General features: G+C 37.9%; 1 protein-coding gene across 1 annotated transcript in view; it reads left to right on the forward strand.

The window, feature by feature from the left end:
* PRKG2 (protein kinase cGMP-dependent 2) overlaps positions 1 to 22,305 on the forward strand; it is a 100,581-nt gene that overhangs the window by 74,036 nt on the left and 4,240 nt on the right. The window contains exons 16-18 of the mRNA XM_038582312.1: positions 11,548 to 11,711; positions 15,146 to 15,268; positions 16,214 to 16,276. Of these exons, the coding sequence (XP_038438240.1) occupies positions 11,548 to 11,711; positions 15,146 to 15,268; positions 16,214 to 16,276 (350 nt within the window). The remainder of the gene's footprint in view (positions 1 to 11,547; positions 11,712 to 15,145; positions 15,269 to 16,213; positions 16,277 to 22,305) is intronic.

Below are 22,305 nucleotides of genomic sequence, written 5' to 3' on the forward strand. Positions count from 1 at the left end.
ATCATCACGTAAAAGAACCCAAACAAATCCCATCTGGGACAAATTGTATTTGTTGTAGCTCCTATCTTTGTAAAACAAATCACCTCAAAATGTAATGGCTTAAAACCACAAGAATCATTTATGATCTCTCATGGTTTCTGTGGGTCAGATTTTGGGGAGTGGTTCAGCTGGGTGGTACTGACTTGAGGTCTCTCCTGAATTTTCAGTCAGATGTTGGCTGGGGCTTCAGTCACTTGGAAGCTTGTCTAGGGCTTGACCAGGGCATCCAGATCCAAAGTCACTTAATCACATGGCTGGGAAATGAATGCTGGCTGTTATTTGGGGGCATTATGGGCCTTTTTGGAGGTTGAATGTCTTCAGTGACGTGGCAGCTGGCTTCCCTCAGAGTGAGTCATCCGAGGAAAAGCTACAATGCCCCTCCCCTTTTTAAAGATTTTATTTATTCATGAGAGACACACAGAGAGGCAAGAGACATAGGCAGAGGGAGAAACAGGCTCCACACGGGGAGCCTGATGCAAGAATTGATCCCAGGACCCCAGGATCATGGCCTGAGCCAAAGGCAGATGCTCAACCACTGAGCCACTGAAGCGCCCATACAATGCCTTTTAGAACCTACTCTCAGTCACATCCCAGCGTTTCCAGCCCATGCTGTTGGTCAGATCTGGTTAGGGCCAGACCTGATTTACTGTGAAATGTATTGTGGGAGGGGACAACACAAACAAAGTATCAAAAACTATCAAAGTGAAACGACAATTTACATAGAAACGAATAAAACTTTGGCTTTCAGTTTGCATCACAATAGCAACAAGAGAATCCAGAATGCAGTGGTACATATTTAAAATTCTGATAGAGGGCAACCCGGGTGGCTCAGCGGTTTAGCACCTGCCTTCAGCCCAGGGCGTGATCCTGGAGACCCGAGATCAAGTCCCACATCGGGCTCCCTGCGTGGAGCCTGCTTCTCCCTCTGCCTGTGTCTCTGCCTCTCTTTCTCTCTGTGTCTCTCATGAATAAATAAATAAAATCTTTAAAATAAAATAAAATAAAAAATAAAATAAAATAAAATAAAATTCTGACAGAAAATAACTAACAAACTTGAGTGGTAAATCCAGGGAAACTATCTTTCAAAAGGGTGAAATGAAGGTATTTTCAAACAAGGATGAAGGGTGTTTGCCACCCTTATACAAAGGATGTGCTTAAGGGAGTGGAAAAATGATCCCTGATGGAGGATCTGAGATGCAACCTTAGAAAGATGGTAAACATGTTAAATCTCTTTAAATATTGGTGCAAAGTAATCATTCTCATTCCACTATCCAGTATTGAAAATGAGAAAATGCTAAATAACTCAACAGCAGCAGCGTGAAAACCAGGAGTTGGTATAATTGGAATTAATGATCCCTGGGTGGCGCAGCGGTTTGGTGCCTACCTTTGGCCCAGGGCGCGATCCTGGAGACCCGGGATCGAATCCCACATCGGGCTCCCGGTGCATGGAGCCTGCTTCTCCCTCTGCCTGTGTCTCTGCCTCTCTCTCTCTCTCTCTGTGACTATCATAAATAAATAAAAAAATAAAATAAAATTAAAAAAAAATAAAGTAGGAAAAAATATCAGTCATTTTCAAAGGAGGCAGCAAGAGAGACACAGAAAACCTAGGAAAAGATCCAAGAGAAAGCGCCCTCCAAGAGCAGAGCAGAAAGAAATCTAACGTGTGTAGACAGCTCTCCAGATCAAAACCAAAGATTGTCAGATAGATTTGAAATAAAAATCAGCTAGATGCTATTTACAAGCGACAGACCTAACACATGAGGCTGCAGAAAGGTGGAAGTGTAAGGGGCAGAAAAAATATGTCTGGGAAATAGTCAACAAATGCAACAAATGAAATGCAGGTTTCATTATCAGAGAAGCAGTATTGCTAGAAATAAAAGGGTTATCCTTGGATGGCGAAAGGCTCATTTTGCCAAGATGATGTGAAAATCCTAATCTTTTATTTACCTACTAGAATGCTTAAAAAATAAGCAGGATTTGAAAGAACTGATAAGGAGAAATGAACAATTATAGGAAATTTTGATACATCTCTCTCAGAAATTGATGGAACATTCAAACCAAATATCACTAAAGCTTTAGAAGATGTGCACAACACAATTAATAAACTTGATCTAATGGGCTTATAGAATATTGTTCCCAAGAGTTGAAGAATACAAATTAACAAAATTTTATCATCCATTAGGGCCATGAAGCAAGTTTCAGCAAATACGAAAAAGAGGAATTAGGTTGCCGGCTGACAGTCCAGCCAGGCTGTTCCACTGAGAGTTCCTGAGGGGACTGTGGTAGAGATGGGGGGTGATGGAAGTGCCTGGTGACAACACAATAAGAATGCACATCTGGGTGATGGACACTAAGCTGTCCAGTCTTGGACATCAAGTCTTTGAGGATGAAAGATTATGTAAGACTTACTTTGGTCTCATTCTACAAACTTTTATTAAGTGGTGTTTTTCATCTTCCTACATAATTTCTTGGCAATATCTGTGAGGGATCAGATATCTAAGGACAGAAAGAAAGGAACGATGGGAATGATGTTTTGTTTTGTTTTGTTTTGTTTTCTAGCGAAGCATAACCAGTGAAAGCTTGGGGGAAAAGACTTATGTAAAAGAAAGATCTGGGTTTTGGAAGTGTCTCTCTAGAGGGTGTAGAGATGTGCCTTTTTGTGGTAATTACAGAGGATGAGTTTGTAGTGAGGGATGAAGACTTCATTCTACTCTTCTTCCCCAGTCCACAATTGAGATTATCAGCCAGATTTGTTTCCAAATGAATGCTACCTGGTCCATACTGTCTCTATCAGTAAACACACTGAGAGGAAATCAAGAATTAGCAGATATTACTAAAGAACATGAAGAGTCTCCTGTCACCATGTCTCACCCACTTATCCAATGATTTCCTCAATCTTTCTATACTTTCAAGGCCAAGGAAAGGTGATGAAGACAATTATGATTAATAGTCTTTCTTTTGGTTATCATGATTGAATCAAGGACAATAATACAGTGTAGGACAGTACTTAGAGTTTGAAGAAAAATCTACCTTATTCTCAACCCTAGCAGAATTAATGTAGTAGTTTGTCTTCTTGGGTTTGCTTAAGGAAAGACTTGGTAGTAATCTAGTAAATCAATAAACATTCTTTGGTTGTGCTATTAACTCATGTGAGTAATACTTTTCATGTGGTAATAGAGCAACTTAATCCTATAGTGAGTATTATATAAGAAAATTCAATGTAGAACATATTAAATGTTGATATTGCTGCCTGCTTCTTTATGACCTACCTTCCCCTCTATGGCAATAGCCCCATGAGGCAAAAATTGTGCTGTGGTATTTACTGCCAGACTTAGAGCATTGCTTAGCGTATAAGAATGAGTGAAAGGTCAGAGGGGCAGCTACCTCCTCGCTCTGAAAATAGGAGCATAAAGGTTTTGTTCACTGATGTCAATGTATTTAAGCTAGAAATTAAAAACAAAATTTGAAAAAAAAAAAAGGAAGAAATAACAAAGATCATAACTCATCTCACTGGAATTTTAAGGATATTTCAAAATAACTTAAGAATCGGTGAAGAAGAAATTTTAACGAATATTATAAAACTGAGCTGCACAATAGACACTACATATCAATACATGTGTTTGCAACTAAAATAATAGAGTAATATTTATAGTCTTAAATGTTTCCACTAGGAAATAAGAAAGGCTAAAAATTAATGAGCTAAGCATTCAACCTAAGAAGATGGAAATGGGAGAAACAGAATAAAACCAAAGAAAAGAAGGAAAAGAATAAAGTTAAGAATATTAATAAAATAGAAAATAAAAGGGATACAGAGGCAAAGGCTGATGTTTTGAAAGACTAAAAAAATTAACAAACTGGAATTACTGATCAAAAGAGATACAGATAAATACTATTATGAATAAACATAATTTCAATTAAAGCAGAGATCTATGTGGATTAGAAAGTATTTGGGCAACTTTATTACTATATATGAAATACATATTTGTTTATATGTATGTTGTAAAAATATAGTTAGGTTCCGGTGAAGGCTCTTTCTGGTTTGCAGATGGCTGTCTTCTCACAGTGTCCTCACATAGCAGAGAGAAATCATCTTTCTGTGTCTCTTTTTGTAAAGGCACTAATCCCATTCATGAGGATGTTACCTTCGTGGCCTAATTACCTCCCAAAGGGCTCACTTCCAAATGCCATTATATTGGGGATTAGAGCTTCAACATCAGAATTTTGTACAGGCATAGACATTCAATCTATAGCACACCACATCCAGAGAATTCACCTTCAGGATTTATAATACTAATCAGATGTGAATTCTTTCAGAAAGCAGTAAGAGATAATTTCCATCTTATTCTGTGAGGCTAGTATAAACTTGGTTCTCCAAAGAAAACTCTGGAAGGCCAATTAATGTCCCATCTAGCTCATAAATTTACTGTAAAAATCATAAGTAAAATAGTAGCAAACTGAATACAAATTATATGAGACATCATAATCATAACAAAATTGGATATATCTCAGAAATTTAAGCACAATTGAACATTAAAAATTCTTTAAACCAAATCACCATTTCAGTAGATTAAAAAAGAGAAACAATTCTATAATCACCTCAGTAGATGCAGAAAAATTTTTGATATGTTTCTACATTCAGTTATGATAAAATCTTAGCAAACTAGGAATAGAAATAAATTTTATTAACCCAGTGAAAGATACCTCCTAAAATTTGAAGCAAACACTGTACATAATGATGAAGCATTAGGCGTATGCTTTTAAAAGTCAGTAAAATAAGCACTTCTATATTTTTTTTTTTTAAAGATTTTTTATTTATTTATTCATAGACACAGAGAGAGAGAGAGGCAGAGACACAGGCAGAGGGAGAAGCAGGCTCCACGCAGGGAGCCCGATGTGGGACTCGATCCCGGGTCTCCAGGATCACACCCCAGGCTGCAGGCAGTGCCAAACCGCTGCGCCACCGGGGCTGCCCAGCACTTCTATATTTTACTGGAAGTTCTAACCCAATGCAGAAAGATATAAATAAAATTAAAAGAAAGATTGAGACATAAACAACAAAACGTGTTTTCCTATGTGATATGGTTATACAGAAATCCAGAATATAACAACAAATCATTAAAATTAAGTAAATAGTTTAGAATGGTTGCTGGATATAAGATTAATAATATAAGAACTCAGTGTATTTTTAAATATCAGAAACATAGTTGATAAATAGGAATAAAAGTATCATTTTTAAAAAGCATACAAAAAATATATGTTTACATAACAGAAATAAAAATATAATGTATCTAGGAATAAATCTAACAAAAATGTGTAAGAGCTTTATTGAGAAACTTAGACAAATTTATAGAAAGACATTAAAAACATGTAAATTAATAGGATCATTCTTTTTCTTCTGGACACAGAGTTAGACAACATATCCATCCTTCCTTGTGCCTGTTATGGCCCTGTGGCACAGTCTGGCTAGTGAAGTGTGAGCTGACATGGTTGTGCACCATGATCAGGCCTGGGCTGAGAGTGATCTCTGTGGATAATCACTCGTAGTCTTTATGACTTGTGGCTAACAAATACTGAGATCTGAAGTTGGCAGAGCCTTAAAATGGAGTGAGCCAAGGGTGCCTGGGTGGTTCAGTCAGTTGAGTGTTTGGCTTTTGATTTCGAGCCAGGTCAAGATGTCAGCTCAAGTCACAATCTCAGGGGGATGGGATTGAGCCCCACCTACATCATGCTTTGTGCTCAGCAGGGAGTCTGCTTGAGATTCTCTCTCCTTCTCCTTCTCCCTTTGCCCCTCCCTCTGCTCGCGTGTACATGCTCTCTCTATCCCTCTCTTGCTCAAATTCATAGATTTAAAAAAAAAAAACAATGGAAGGAGCCTGTGTCCCTGGCCCAATGCCTAGAGATCCCCTACTGCTCAAGAAAATTCATTATGAGAAGTAAATTAATGTAGAGTTTAAGCTTTTATACTTTCTTAGATATGTTTGTTACAGTAGCTATAGCATCACCCTAAATCAGAAAGATGTATTAGGTTTAAAAATAGCAAGACTCGCAAAAAAAATAAAAATAAAAATAAAAATAAAAATAAAAATAAAATAAAATAAAAAAATAAAATAAAATAGCAAGACTCAATATCATAAAGATGAATAGTCTCCAGAATGATCTACAGATTAGATACAGTGCAGTGGAATTCTAGCAAAGCTTTTCATGAAGTTTGGCAAGCTGATTCTAAAGTTTATATAGATTAACCAAGGGCCAAGAATAGTGAAGACATTTCTGAAGGCAAACGAGAAGAGGGTGGGAGGAATTTCTCTCAAATATTAAAACTAGTTATAATATTATAGTTCAAACTAATTACTAAGGTGGGGGAATGCAAATTAAGTCACAGTGATGTAATACTTACAAATGACAAAAATAAAAGTTGATGTCATTAAAGGATAGTAAAGATGTAGAGCAACCGGAACTCTATGCATTGCTACTGGTGAAGAAGGTGATAATAGAGTACGGTCCTTAAAGAAAGTGATTTGACGTTGTGTAGTAAAATTGAATATACCATGTCTTTGATCTTGTAATTCTACCATTTTCTATGTACCTCTGCTGAGTAACATGGAAAATGGTATTAATAGAAGCATTTTAATCATAGCACACAGATATAGACAGATGCCTATCAACAGCATAATGGACAAAAAATCGTATGTTAATTCAGTGGTGCATGATATGGCAGTGAAAATAAATGTGCTCCAGTATCAATTAAATTCACAAATATAATTTTAAATGAAAATAGGCCATTTGCCCAAGAATAGTTATAAGATTTACCTAATTTTTTTAAAAACAAGAACTTACTTTACTTAAGGATTTTTTAAAGAGATTCTATTTATTTATCCATGAGAGACACACACAGAGAGAGGCAGAGACACAGGCAGAAGGAGAAGCAAGTTCCAGGCAGGAAACCTGATCTGGGACTCGATCCCGGATCCTGGGATCATGCCCTGGACCAAAGGCAGACGCTCAACCACTCAGCCACTTAAGGATTTTAAATATGGGGTATAGTTAGAAATGAATGCGAATACCTGCCCAACACAAAAGTCAGGGTGGTGGTGACCTCTTCTTGGCAGTGTGCAGTAGGTCACCATGGGAAGAGCACAGAGGGCTTCTGCATTGGTTCTGCTCTGTTAACCTGGTTGTGCGTACAGTGGGCTTTTATGCTCATGCTTTATTCTAACCTGCATATAGGTCACATTATTTTATATGTTTCAGTTTTTCCTAATATGACAGATAAAAGTAATTATCAGCTCCAACTATAATTTTTCTGCCAGACCATTATTAGCTGTACTTATTAAGTAACAATTAAGCTTTTTCCACCAATGCGCTTAATATATGTTGCTTCTTTTCTCTTAAAAATCTCCTACATTCTCATCAATTTATGTATAATGGGAAAGTTCCCTTTGGAACCCGGATCAAGTCTCACCTTAAGTATCTGTGACCTTCCTAGACTTTAATTTTCTCATCTTTAACATTGGGATAATAGTCTGTAGCTCACCAAGCTGTTGTGAAGATCATACATATACATATACATGTGCCTTTACATATCTTATTAAAACCGATGTTAACAGTTATCTCTTCATTCAGATCTTTTTCACCAAGCAAGTGTTGAACATCTGCTATGTTACAAATGCTGTAGGGGTTAAAAAATGAATAGGGTATAATACTTTTCCTCAAGGAGCTAGATTTATTCACACACAACTAAAGGATGCTGCCATAAGGGATGTAACTGTGAAATATAAACAGTGTTAAAGTACCTCATAGGAGAGAGGAATTGATTCTGTAAATTCAAGGAAGGCTTCAAAAAGGTGGTGGCATATGAGATGAGCCTCCAAAGTTGTTTTTTTTTTTCAGTTTGTGCTCATGCATGGAGAGCTCCCCTTCAATGTGCCCACTTTCTAGAAAATGCGCTAAGTATTTCCGGTGAAGGACAATACTTTAGCCTCCCTCACTCTCACTTCCATCCAGTGGAAGCCATCCACTGTTGCCTGCTTTAGTGGATGGACATTAGTATCACAAGGACATGAAATCATCTTTGGTTGTTGCTGCTGACAGGATAAACAAATTCCATTGTACCCTTTGTCTAGACTTAGGCGAAGTAGGTGCCCTGAAAAGTCCACATAAACATTTTTTTGGAATGTTATGTCCCCATGAATCATTTGGCTTAATTAGACTGGTAATTCTGTATCCATTTTTTATGTGACCAAGAGAACCAATATCTGACAAACTTACTGACCCAGAGGAAGACTTCTGGGAAAAAGCAAGTATGTACTGGACACAGGCTCCAGCAAGCTACAATGCTAATTTTTCTATTTCTGAATGCTGCAATCACGACTACAAATTGAGAAGCATCTTAAAACCTTCTAGTTCATTAAAATCTTTGAGACTTGATGTTTTTAAACTCTCAACATCATGTAAGCTGCTTTTAATAATGGAAATTTAATAGAGACTAGAGGAAACGTGTGTGGCTTCTCTGGATATTCTTCTTGAAAGCTCAGTTTTGTTAGTAGAATTAAAAAAAAAAGTGTGGGTCTATTTTCTTGCCTTCTAGAATGATCCTTTAAAACTTAGTTAGGACATGTATAACTCTTCTTTCTGGGGTTTCCCAGAGCAACATATAATCTGTTCTTACTTCCTGTCTCTCTTCCCCTCACACACAGTGGCCCAGCCATACTGGCCTTCCTGCTGATCCTTGAACTTACCATGCATGTTCCCAAAGGCTAGGGCCTTTACACTGTTCTTTCTCTGTCAGAATCACTTTTTCTCAGATTTTTACAGAGCCCTTTTTCTTATTTCACTCAGATTTCTGCTAAAATCTGTTCAAATGTTACCTCCTCAGAGAGCCTTTTCCTGGTCACCCTATTTAAAGTAAAATTCCTATTGATCTCCATACCTCACTCTTCCATATGTTTCTTCATAGCATATGTCAGTATCTGGCATTATTACATATGATCTTCTAATTTTATGCTTGTTCTCTTTCTCTCGAATGTAATCTCTGAGAGGACTGGGGCTTTGTCTGTATCCTTGGTGCGTGGTACATACTAGTATTCAATAAATATTCAGTGAGGGAAGGAAGGAAGGAACTTACATTTCTGTTGCCTGGAAGAGATAGTATTAAAAAAAGACTGAAGCTTTGTGCTGGAATCCATGGTGGTACATGACAGAGGTGATGTGAATGCTTATAGAAAATACACAGAGTAGTGCCTGGGTGGCTCAGTCGGTTGTGTCTGCCTTGGGCTCAGGTCATGATCCCAGAGTCCTAGGATCCAGCCCCACATTGGGCTCCCTGCTCACTGGGGGATCTGCTTCTCTCTTTCCCTCTGCCCCTCCCTCTGCTTGTGATCTCTCACTCTCAAATAAATACATAAAATCTTTAAAAAAAAATACACAGAATTGGACATGAGGAGATCTGAGGCCTTCTTTATTCGGCATGTGATTTTGGATAGGTCTGAGTGTCACTTTCCTCTGACCAAATGGATTAGCCTAAAGTTGATAAGATCAAAGAAACGTGGTAAGTTCTCATAAATCCTAGAATCTTAATATAATTATTGCCATCTCTGTGGGTCGATATTCAAATACTACAAAAGCAAAACCAGCTATTCAAATTAAAATTCAGCATTTTCGGAGCTAGAAAAAAGTCTTCTAAACATCTAATGAACTTCCAGTCATTTTTAAAAGGAAAACTTAGATGCAATGAAAAAAATGAGTTGAAAGGCTATTATGAAACAACAATATTTCCATATGTGCATACACAAAAATGCAATTATAAGCCTTGCCTTCCTGTCTCTTAAATTTCAGTCTTTATAAAAATTAGCTAGGATTTTTTCATATTGGTTCTTTCTCTAAGGAGTAAGTATATAAGCTAATCTCAGCTGGTTACAAATTTTAATTTCATAGTATCCCTAGCCATCCCTTTGATGAAATCTTTATGAGTCATTTTGTATGGATAAAAGAAAACTGTAAAAGCCCACTTCAATTTAGGCTGTTTAAATTCCCTTTTTCTAATAAGGAAATCCTTGCTGTTGCATGATAAATACTAAAAAAACATTAGTAAAAAGCTCAGTTTCTAAGAGCTTAATTTAAGGTACAACAAAGACTGTAAATACAAGGATTCAAATAAATAAACGAGGGTTGAATTTTATAGTTCACTGGCATACTCTTTTAGGTGTGGGCCTATTTTGATATGTTAACTTTATTTATTTTTTTTTAGTCAATATTATTGCCATATTATAGCATAGTCCATGCATAATGAAACTATTAAAGTGTTCATATTGAGGACTAGGTATAATTTGTGTGTCTGTTTACTGCAGAGAGGTGAAAGGTGATTTTATTCAAATAATATCTGTATGTATTAGAGATGAAAAGTACATATGCTAAATAACTCCTGTGGACAGAAACCTCCCTATCAGTCATGTATGCTGGCTCCATTCAATGAGCAAGTCTTCCTGTTGCTCCAGCCTTCCTGGCCATCTCAATTCTGTGCCCAGACTTATTTAGTTCATTGGATAGAGTCTCCGAGAAGTGGAGGGACCTGTTCTGAAATGACGGATGATGGTAGCACCCATTCATAACCCGAGGACAATTTCTGATCTGCAGTCAGGCCTGAGCTCAGATATCACCTCCTAATGACATCTCCCCCAGTGGTCTTCTCCCTAATACTCCAGAAGTATATATTTTTTTGGCCTTCTGTGTAATTTTCTACTATATCATGTATCACATGAAGTGATATTAGTCACATATGTGTAAGTATTTCCAACACCCTGCATTTCTCCTTGTCAGCTCTGTATCTATAAGCCTAGCACAGGGCCTGGCCAACAGAAAGTGGGTGCCAACTGGGTCTTTTCAGAACATAAGTTCCTGCAGGTGTTGTTCACCACCAGCCTGCCTGAAAAGGCCTGAAAGTGTACATAGTCAGTCAAAGTTGAGATGATGTGATTCTGGCTTTGTCTTTGGCATGCCAAAATGTAAAGGGTGCAGACATTGTGCATAATGGTTTTAAAGATTGATCTGAATTTTAAGACTCCCCTTTTCTCAACAACAGTCCCTTTCCCAAACTCTAAATTTTCTCCATTACTCTTCTTTCCATGATGGAGCTTAAAGTGCACTGGGGTCGATCACTTCCCCTTTCTCTCCTCTTCCTAATGATTGCCACCACCATTGACTAGAAAATCATTCATCTGCCTCCTCTGAGCTTCATAATTGTTGTAATGGTCTATACTTGCTAAGCGTTCATCTCATCTTCTAGGGGTCATGGACGTAGAGGTGTGCGCATGGAACAGTCTCCAGTGTAACTTAGATTTTTACCTAGTCCTGCAGAAGAATAAATGAGAGGGCCAGCGGTGTGTATTGTGTGTGTGTGTGTGTGTAAAGGGGAGGATGGAGGTGTAGGACAAAAAATAGGAGAAGCTAGAGGGAGACTTAAAGAACATGAGTTTTATGGTCTCTGAAAATGTCTTTGATGTTCTTTTCCAGGTTGACTTTGGATTTGCTAAGAAAATAGGATCTGGACAGAAAACATGGACATTCTGTGGGACTCCTGAGTATGTAGCTCCTGAAGTCATTCTCAACAAAGGTCATGACTTCAGTGTGGATTTTTGGTCCCTGGGAATTCTAGTGTATGAGCTCCTAACTGGCAAGTAAGTACCTGCGAGTTCACACAAGTACCAGATAATTTGCTAATGATAGAAGAGATATCATTTAAGAGGTTAACATTTTAGAAATGCTTTTGATTAAGCATGATGACTTTTCTCATTTGTATATTTTACATATGGTAGGCTTGCTGGTTTGTAACATGGAGAAAATCTACAGGAAGGTACAGGAAAGAAATACAGAATTGCGTTGGTTTACCTAACATGGCCAGGCCTGTTATTATACAGAACATCATTAAATGTGGGAAGGTTTTGGTAAGAATAAGGAAAGGAAGTGAAGCTGTGGGCCATTCTTATTTCCTCTCATAAATATTTTTTTGTAATTGAACAAACAGTAATCATGTTTCAGTTAAATCCATTAAACAATGAAAGTACATTTAGCTGCATTCTTCCATCTTCCCAATAAATCATTAACCAGAAAAACTAAGAGAAAGGAACATTGCTGGATTTAAATTTTAATCTCCTTGTCAACTGCTTTCTAGAGGTGCTAATGAACAGAGGCCAGACTCAGCAGGAGGTTTAACAGTTCAAGTTGAATTGTCATTCCTGGGGGGATTAAAAGGCTAGATTAGTGAATCCAGTATCCCAAATTTTCAACATGCGTGCATGCATGCATAAACAGGCACACGCATTTACACCCACACGTGCACACACACATACATAGGCTCTATGTAATATTATATTGTGAAGCAATTACAGTTTACAAAGCTCTTATATGTGTATTTCTCAGTTTAGTTTTCACAAATTTATGTGGAAGTTAAAGAAGGAATCTTTATGATTTTAGGACTTAGAGGTTATGGATTAGAAAGCCAGGACAGAGCTATCTGCTTAAAGTCAGGGATTTGATCCCAGACCTTCTAACCCTAAATATGACACACTTTGCATTACACGCCTATGCCTTATACGTATGTATTTTTAACATAATGCACGGACATACCCATGGGATTCAGTTCAGTGTTCTCTCTCCATTTGTCATTAATTGATTTGATCATTCACCTTTATAAGCAAATATTGTCTTCTTTTCAGAGAGGATTTGCATATAGAATGGCATATGAAATACTGGAATGAGCCCTTTGATGGGGATTCAGGTCTCAACACATACTTAAAAAGAGTTTCATAAAATCTTGAACTTTTACAACTTCTACAGATTCAGTGTTAGATTACCTGTGGGTATATTCGACTTCCTTGGCCATATGCATTGAGCAAACAGATATGAAAGATTATTTTATATTATCTGCATTCATTTTCAAATACTCATTACTTGAGATTTTAAAGGAGAGAAGAGAAAGTTATCCAGACTGTCATTCAGAGAGAAAGTTGCTTACAGTCTTGGAATACAAGGAGTTCTGTTTCAAGAATTTGTTCCTCGTCCCTGGGAATTTTGTCAGCCACATTTCTAAGAAATAGATGATACTTTGTGTAGGTAACTAAAGAATATACAACTCAGTCTTTATCAGCTACAATTGCTACAAGGAGTATGGAAATAAAGGAAGGAAATAAGGAAGGGGGAATGCCCAGTAACATGGAGTTAGTTGTTAAAGTGGCTTTAAGCTGTCAAGAAGTTGAGAAATTGTTCTTTTAAAGGTTTTCAGGGGGGATCCCTGGGTGGTGCAGCGGTTTAGCGCCGGCCTTTGGCCCAGGACGCGATCCTGGAGACCCGGGATCGAATCCCACATCGGGCTCCCGGTGCATGGAGCCTGCTTCTCCCTCTGCCTGTGTCTCTGCCTCTCTCTCTGTGACTATCATAAATAAATAAATAAAAATTTTAAAAAGAAAGGTTTTCAGGGTAGGGCATGAGAAACGTTCATTTTAAGTGGCTTGAACTCTAGAGAATCAGGGGGTAAGTGAAAATGAGAAAAAGTACTAAAACACGATACAACACAACAAACACAACATAGCTGTAAATATATAAGTATTGAAAATATAGAAATGCTTTTTTGTTTCATACCTCATTTTCTTTTCTTTTTTTTTTTGTACCTCATTTTCTTTACAAGCAAGACATAGATTGCTGCAAAATTGTTGCACCAACCTTATTTCAAGTTTATTATTGAAAATGGGAACTCTTGGTATCAAAAGGTCTCAAGCATGGCCAAGATATAGCAGAGTAGTTCATGAAAGTCATCTTCAATTTTCAAAAATTCATTGGCACAATGTGTTAATATAGTGTTAATAGCAAAATATGTGAGTTAAAACGTTATCTGCATCCAGTGGTCAATTCCCAATGCTTTCTTACTCACCTTAGCAACACTTCCCTGGAAGTACTCTCTTCACATGACTCCTAGGACCTCTTTTTCTTTCATTTCTTTCCCCACATTGGTGGCTCCATCTCTGCCTTCATTGCCAGATCCTTCTTATCCTCCTGATCAATCAACTTTGGGCCCCTTCAGTCCTTGATCTCTTTTCCATCTACTCACTCCTTGGCTGATAGCATCAGGTTCATGGCCAGAAATCCTATCTGATGACACCCCACAATCACACCTCCAGCTCTAACCTCTTTCCGGAATGCCAGACTCACAAATTCAGCTGCCTGTGTAGCATCTCTTTTTGGATGTTTAAGACCTAACTCTATTTGGACATTTCATAACCTGCTCTGTACCTCTGGACCATCACTTCCAGCTCCTACTCCAGCCTTTCCTCTCTTAGTAAGCAATAGCTCCATTCCATGGGTCAAAACACTTTAGCATCATTCTTGAATCCTTTCTTTCTCCTAAACGCCACATTCACCCCATTGGCAAATCCTGTTGGCTTTACCATCTAAATAGACCCAGAATCCAACCACATCTCACCACTTTCACTCCTACCATCCTAGTTCAGGCCATGAGGCCTGCCTTCTCATACTGCTAGCACCGTCATGGGTCATTTTTGACACATTTTTTAAAAAGCTTACTCTGATCTAACTGCTGTAAACTCCATTATCTGACTCAGAGCGTATTCCTAGGCTCTTACCATCACCTGGTAGCTTCACATGCTAGAGTCCTCATTGCTTCTACCCCTCTCCTGCTTCCTTACTCATTCTCCCAGCAACCCAGTCCTGGAACAACCCATGCCCCACCTGACTCATGGCCTTTGTGCTTGCTGTCTTTGAATCTTTTGCTTACAGATAATGATGTGGCTCATTGACTCCTCTTCATTGATATCACACTACTCAGTCATCAACTGGTGACAGAGGTTTTTCCTATCTACTGTGTCTAAGAAAAATCACCTCTCTCTGTTACTGTCTCTTCCTTTATTTTTCTCATTAGTGACAATTACCTGCATGTGCATGTGTGTAATTTGTGTAATGAAATTATTTTCTACCACACATCCAGATTTTTTATGCAATGACTAATGAGAAAGAAGGAGAGAGGAAGGAAGGGAAGAAAAGAAAGTTGTAAATGTGTCTGACACATTGGTCCTAGTGTCCTGTTTTGGCTTTTCTCCAGCCCTCCCTTTTCTGGGATTGACCAGATGATGACCTACAACTTGATTCTCAAAGGAATTGAGAAAATGGATTTTCCCAGAAAGATAACAAGACGACCGGAAGATTTGATTCGGAGGCTTTGCAGGTGAGAATGAAAGTTAAAACCTAGAGTTCTTGGGGAGTGTGTGAAGTCTTCTCATTTCTGTTTCCACACATTTTAAAATTAGGTATGTATTGACTTTTTGTACTTTTATTTGTAGCTAAATTATCCTTAAAGAAAATCGTTTCTTCACTAGAAGTTTGAGTTTACTTCATGTTACAGACTCACAGGACCTACTTACAGTTTAAAAGAGACCCATCTTTTGCAGTTTATCTTTGGGAATCATCTTTATCTGTATTAGGCAAAAAGAACCTTAGCTAAATAGAGGAGTAATTAATTTCCACCCTGTTCTTTTGTGAGAAAATCAGTGGTTGGTGATAAAGACTCTGTCAGCCTGTATTTTGAAAAAACAGCACCTCTCTGGTCTTATTTTAAATTATTCCTATTTTCTATTTATCCTTAAAAATAATATTGTAGAACAGAAGACTTCTGGAATTTGTGTTTAAACTTCACTTTGTCATTGTTTTCTTTCTTTCACTTTTTTTTTTTGCACATTTGAACTTTTTTTTAAAGCATTAGCATTTAGTAAATTTAGAACATGAAACCTAGCTGTGGGTTGCCAACAGAAATTTCTGCATGTTTCTAAGATTCCAGCTCAGATGTAAATGATTCTCTAAAGCTTTCCTGGTTTTCTCAGCAAAGTTGGTAAGATAGTTGGTAAGATAGCATCCTTATTCATAGCTCATCTAAAGCACCAGGGTTTGTGTGTGTGTGTGTGTGTGTGTTTATGTGTCTGTGTCTGTGTGTGTGTACCTACAAATACACACACCAGAGAGGAGCTTGTGTGTTCCATTTCCCTATACTCACCTGCTTGGACTATGAATATTGTTGCATGCATGAATGAATACATAAAGAAAAAATGTTACATTTTAATTTAAAATTCACTGAGGAATAGTTACTATAAATTGCCTGTTGAAATTGTTATTTTAGGCAAAATCCAACAGAAAGACTTGGAAATCTGAAGAATGGAATTAATGATATTAAGAAACACAGGTATGTAGCTATTGCTCGACCCAGAAAGAAATATAAATTTATAAAAAAGAATGTAATCTTAAAGCTTCCATTGTAGGTCACAAGGATCCCTTTACAGACGCTCAATTTTTCCTTTTTAGTGTTTTATTTTTAATTTGTGTTTTGGTAGGTACAGTTTCAAAGTGATTCGTCTAATGTTGAAAATTCATATCAAGAATGGATGAAGTTCTAAAACAAGTGACAAAATCACATCTTTAAGTTATAGTGACTTAGCTCTTTATACACTGCTATTTTTTATTCTTTATTTTTAAAGTAGGTTCCACAATGGGTGTGGAGCTCAATGTAGGGCCTGAACTCACAACCTTGAGATTAAGACCTGAGCTGAGATCAAGGGTCGGACACTTAAATAACTGAGCCGCCCAGGCGCCTCTTATTATTTTTTAAAAATATCAACTTGGATTCTACAGAGGAATTAAATTTTAATTTTGACCTTTGATTTGTGCTTATGGTACAATGTAGTCACTGTTATCAATATTAAAGAGAAATCAACTCTTAAATAGTATTGTTTCAATTTTAGTTAATAATATATGTTTATTTTAAATATAATTTTCCTTCTCCAAATTTTGAAGCTAGTGTTGTATTTTACATTTAGGGTAGAGTACATTGATTTTCACAAAGCCCCAAACAATAATCTAACATGCATCCTTTCAGTTTGTGGATTTCTAAAGCTGGCCTTCAGAACCATTGATAACTTCTGTGAATTATCCTCTTTGATTTGGTTTACATGTGTGGATTTCAAGCTTTTCAGATTTTTAAAAAATCTGATGCCTAGTTAAATCCTGCAATCCACAAGATGTTTTAATGTTGCTCACAAATATACAAAAAATATCACCTATTGATAGTGCTATTAACAGTAGACAAACTAAATTTGAGAATTTCATCATTGAAATCCTGTGAACACACTGAAGTGTTGATATTCAGAAATGAAAACACCTTTCAGTATTTCATTCTTATCTGTATATTTTTTTTTACTGAAGAATTAGAGGCACATAATACAGTGTGGAAAGAAAGGGAGAAAAGCTTCTGAAAAGGAACACTATTATTTTGCTTAACAGTAGTGGTGCAGCTTCAAAAAAAAAAAAAAAAAAAATCCCCCAGGCTGCCAACCTTGCTCTATCTATTCATGAACTTACTTGAAATAAAGCCATGTACTCAACACTGTAAATTCATATTGGGCTTTGCCTCAAGGGTGTGTTAGGAGGGAGTAGGGATGATAGAGACAGACTCGTCTGTGCATTTTAGACATCAAAATGTTTATAGTATTTTTATTGTTCTTTGTCATTTTTTGGATTGCTTCTTTGTAGAGCTCATTATTCGTCTTAGATTCCAATTTATCTTTCTCCATGGTGTTATCATAATTTTTTTCTCGTTATAAAATGACACAGAAACACACTATGCATATCGAGCAAACAAGTGCCCCGTCAATTAGTCATTCTTCCAATGTGTTTTCCTCCTTTCTCTCATTAAAGAAGCTTCTTCATGTTTTGCTCCTGGGTGGTTGGGTTAACCGGCTCTGGTCTTATCTTTTCTTTCTTATTTATCTGAAGCTTATTTAAATGTACCTGTCAAATTGTGATTGGGTGCACATGCAAATGGATGCTAAAGGATTTTCTCACCTCAGCATGGTAATGAAGAATTTTGAATTTCCTTCCCTGTAGGGATTAATTTGCCCACTCCTCTTAACTGGCAGGATATTCTTGGTCATGCAAGGGTAGAGTCAGAGTGCAGTGATTGGGGTAGGGTTCAGTAATAAGATGTACCAAATTTACACAGTGTCTTTCAGTGAGACGAGGGAACTCGCTGACATTATTTCATCTGATTTTTGTAGTGCTTCTTAAGAAATAAAGCTGAAAAATAGATCTCTCCCTGCCTTTACGTAGGAGTGTTCTAAAACCTTCCATAAGTCTCCAAGGCTTACAGCTTCTTTACTCTCCGGACCCTTGGAATTAAAAGAAAATCATTCTGAAATTTGCCATCAGATTTTCCCACTCTTCTCTAAAGTAAAATATATGTCCCCCCCCCCCCCCCCAGAGAACCATTCATTTTAACTTTGTATTTAAAAATGATACAGTTTCACATGGCATATTGTTATGTTTGTCTGTTCAGAGTGAAATCTTCTTAACTAAAAATAATCAGAGCTCCTCCATCCCCTCTTACTGAGCCTAATTTATAAATGAGGCACCGATCATGTCTTCCAACACTCATCTGAAAAGAAGGATAATATATTTGTAGGGGACAGTTAAGTTTTTCCTGCTAGATAGAGGAATAATAATTTGTTTCAAGTGCCTTAATGTTACCTTTAATATTTCTAGCTGCTGAAATTACCTTCAAGAATAGCTTCTACAAGTCTTCTAAAAATGAAGAAGGAATTTATGTGCCATTGCTGCTAATATTTCTTTGGTGAATATTTTTTACACATGAATGCATGCTGGCACTTGTGTTACTTAAAATGTGGTTAGTGTCAAAAGGCCAAGTGTTAAGTGAATGGCCACTCATGTTAAGTAAATATTGCCATAAGTCAAATTGTAACAAGTACTCAGCAAGAAATGTATAGGCTCTTTGAATCAGTAGGGTAACAGTAATGATTTTTATTGATATTTATGGGGTAACTTCTGGGTAGAGAGCACTGTAAAATATGTTAAAAGAAATTGTGACAGTATCTGGTGGCAAAAGAAAAGATTCCACATAACTATGCACCTAGAAGTCCCTAAAAATGGAGCTTCAGTCTATGCAAAGAAACTGATGGGTGGATCAAGGAGAGGACTCTGTGTTGTTTTAGCAAGGACAGGGAAAGCCTTATAGCTGGGGTTGCTGTCTGACTTTTACTCTTTGATTAGTGTCTCAGCAGCTTATACTGAAATGGCACCTAGGGTTAAGAATGGCATCTGAAATGGAATGTACTAGAGCCTTCCCTGTTTACAGTACTTTTTCTCTTGCTAAGCTCAGACTTGGAATGGGAATTCTAGTCAAGGACTGAACGAAACCAACTCCAGGGGTAAGAAGGGATTAGAAAAGATGGAAGAGCACAATTTTTGGTGTGGCTGACAGCCACCCAGGTTCCCCAATCTTCAGTCTCACACCTCTACCACCACCCTGCCTCATCACAGCCTCCTGTGGTCATGCTCCACATAGCAGTCAGAATTATCTTTTGGAAATGTACTTAGATCTGTCATTTATGTAGAACTTTCTAATGATTTCCCATTAAATTTAAAATCCTGATTCTGTACTGTGTGCTACAAGGCCTGGCCAGTTCTCAGATACCTTTTTTCCCCCTAGTTTCCTCTCTATTCACTATACTTCAGCTCATTTCTATCACTTCCTTCCATTTAAAAGGCCCTGGGATAAAGAAAACATGATATAGATATAGATGTAAATGTAGATGTAGATATAGATATAGATATGGATTTGGATAGATAGAGATATATCATGGAATATTACTCAGCCATTAAAAGGCCCTTGCCACAAGTCTTCCCGTGGCTTTCCCCTTCTCTTCATTCTAGCCACTCCCAGCCCATCCCATTCCAGCCATCAGGCACCACTTTATTCTCCTTTATCTTCCTAGTACTTACTAGTATCTGAAATTTTGTTTTATTTATTTATTTTTGTTTGGCACCTTCTACCAAAATAAAAATATCTGAAAAGCAGGATCTTTGTTTTTTCCCAATGCCTGGGACCAAATTGCCTTTGGCTAGCTGCCTTGATCTCACTGTTCTAGTAGAAAATATCAGTGGGTATGGAACAGTATTATTCCATGTTCCTGAGAGACATTATGTCCAAGAGAAGCAAGGCCTCCTCACTTACATGGTTGCATTTCCAGCCCACCATGTTTGACATGGGTCCTAAAGACTAGATCATTTCTTTTAGATTAGTTCTGTGGAAGCAATAAATGGAAAAACAAAACAAACAAACAAACAAAAAAACAAAGAAAACAACAAAACTTCATCTGGCCATCAGCTTAACCTCATTGCAGATTATTGGAAAACATCTTTTTATCTTGGAGTTTTTGTATACACATCACCAGGAACATCACCACCAAGGCAGTGTGATGTTCTAAGATGTGAGAATAAGAGTATCTGCGTAAGTGTGTTCTCTTGCAGAGTCATTCAGTTATTCAACAGACATTTATTGAACCTGGTTTGATAACAAGTCCTGCTCCAAGAGTGAGGGACACAGAAGGAAAGGAAATAGATAAAAATCCTTGCCCCATGGAGCTAGCATTCTAGTGGGGAAGACAGAATGAACAGGACTGAAGTAAATGACATAGGGTGTCATATAAATGACAGAATGAAGTAAAGTATATAACAGAAGCATCCAATATCAGTAAGAGCTAAGGAGAAAACTAAAGCAGGGAGGATAGGAAGTGGGGTTGCATAGAGAAGTGAAATATTACTTTAGATGGTCAGAGAAGGCCTCACTAAGAAAATGATCTTTGAGAAAAGGCCTGAAGATGTTGAAGGAACAAACCATGTGGAAATCTGGGAAAGGAACCATCTAGCTTTGAGTGAGTGCATGGGTCTGAATGTGGGAGCATCTCTAGCTTGTTGGAAGAATGGTGAGGAGGGAGGGAGGAAGGAAAGTAGGACAGTGGTGAGCTGGGGGATTGGGGTCCTGGTGGAAAGAATGATGTGCAAGGTCTCCGGGGTTATCCTAAAGGCTTTGCCTTTCATGCTGAGAAAAATGGGAAGCACTGGGGGACTTTGAACAAAGGTCTGATGTGACCTGACATGTTTTAAATGATCACACTTGCTGCTTGGTTATCTCCCATGGACAAAAAGCAGGAGGACCTATTAGGAGGTTATTACAATAATACAGGTGGGGAATAGTAGTAGTAGCTTCGGCTGTACTGGTGGAGTGAAGGTGATGAGAATTATTTCGATTCCGAATTCAGATATATTTAGAAGGTAACACTGACAAGATTTGCATATAGACTGAGGTAGGGTGTAAGAAAAAGGACAGCTCCAAGGTCTTTGGTTTGAGCAACCAGAAGAGTCGGGGCCAGCTCCTTGGGGCACATTTGGAGCTCCAGTGTGGTCCGGATACATTCTAGATGCAGGTTAGACACCTGCTTGGGAGATGATAAATAGCAGCTATAGCTATTAGCCTGGGAGGTCTTGATTGGAAATGGAAATAGTAACCAGTAGATACATAAATGCTAACACCACAAAATTGAATGAGATTACCCAGCAAGTGAGAGTAGTTGAAAAAAGAAAGTCTAAGGACTGAGCCCTGGAGCCTACCAGCTTCCTATGGAAATAGCAGTGGGAAACAAGGGAAAGCATCCAAGGTCAAATAACATGTCTGGAAGTCAAGCAAAAAAGATATTTCAGGAAGTGTGAGTAATGAACAGCAATAAATGCTCATAGGTTGAGTAAGACAAAAATGGAGAGTTGAGGAGATTCACAGGAGTGGAGGAGGGTGGATGCTGATTGTAGTGTAGTTAGGAGAAAATGAGTAGAGTGGATAACTTTCAAGGAGTTCTCCTTATGTGGAAGGAGAGAAATAAAATGCAAATTGGATGAGAACTCAGGTCAAGGGAGGGTGTTTTGTGGTTGACGAAATAAAATGTTTCCATCCTGATGGGAATGATTGAGCAGATAGACATTGAAGATTCAAGAGTGAGGAGCATGGCAGAGGCATGCTCTTGAGTCAAAGAGCCCACAGGATCAAGTACACAGTGGAGGAGCTGAGCTGACCTTCCCTAGAAGCAAAGGCAGTTAACTCTTGTTGCAAGAGAGAAGGGAACACACAGATGTGGGCAGGCAGGCAGAGAAACTGGTAGAAGATTGTGGCAGCCCTGTTTTCTCAGTGAAATAGGGAGCCAGGTCATCATTTGGGAATGAGGATGGAAGTTTCTGGAAGTTTGAGGAGAGAGGGCAAAGGATGAATTATGAGTCTAAGGGAGTGGGACAACAGGGAAATCTAGACCAGTTTCTGGGCAGCATTAACTAGCCCCTTGAGGTTAGTGGGCCTGGATTCACTATGAGACCAGA

This window comes from Canis lupus, chromosome 32 (assembly GCF_011100685.1).
Source record: "Canis lupus familiaris isolate Mischka breed German Shepherd chromosome 32, alternate assembly UU_Cfam_GSD_1.0, whole genome shotgun sequence".
NCBI lineage: Eukaryota > Metazoa > Chordata > Mammalia > Carnivora > Canidae > Canis > Canis lupus.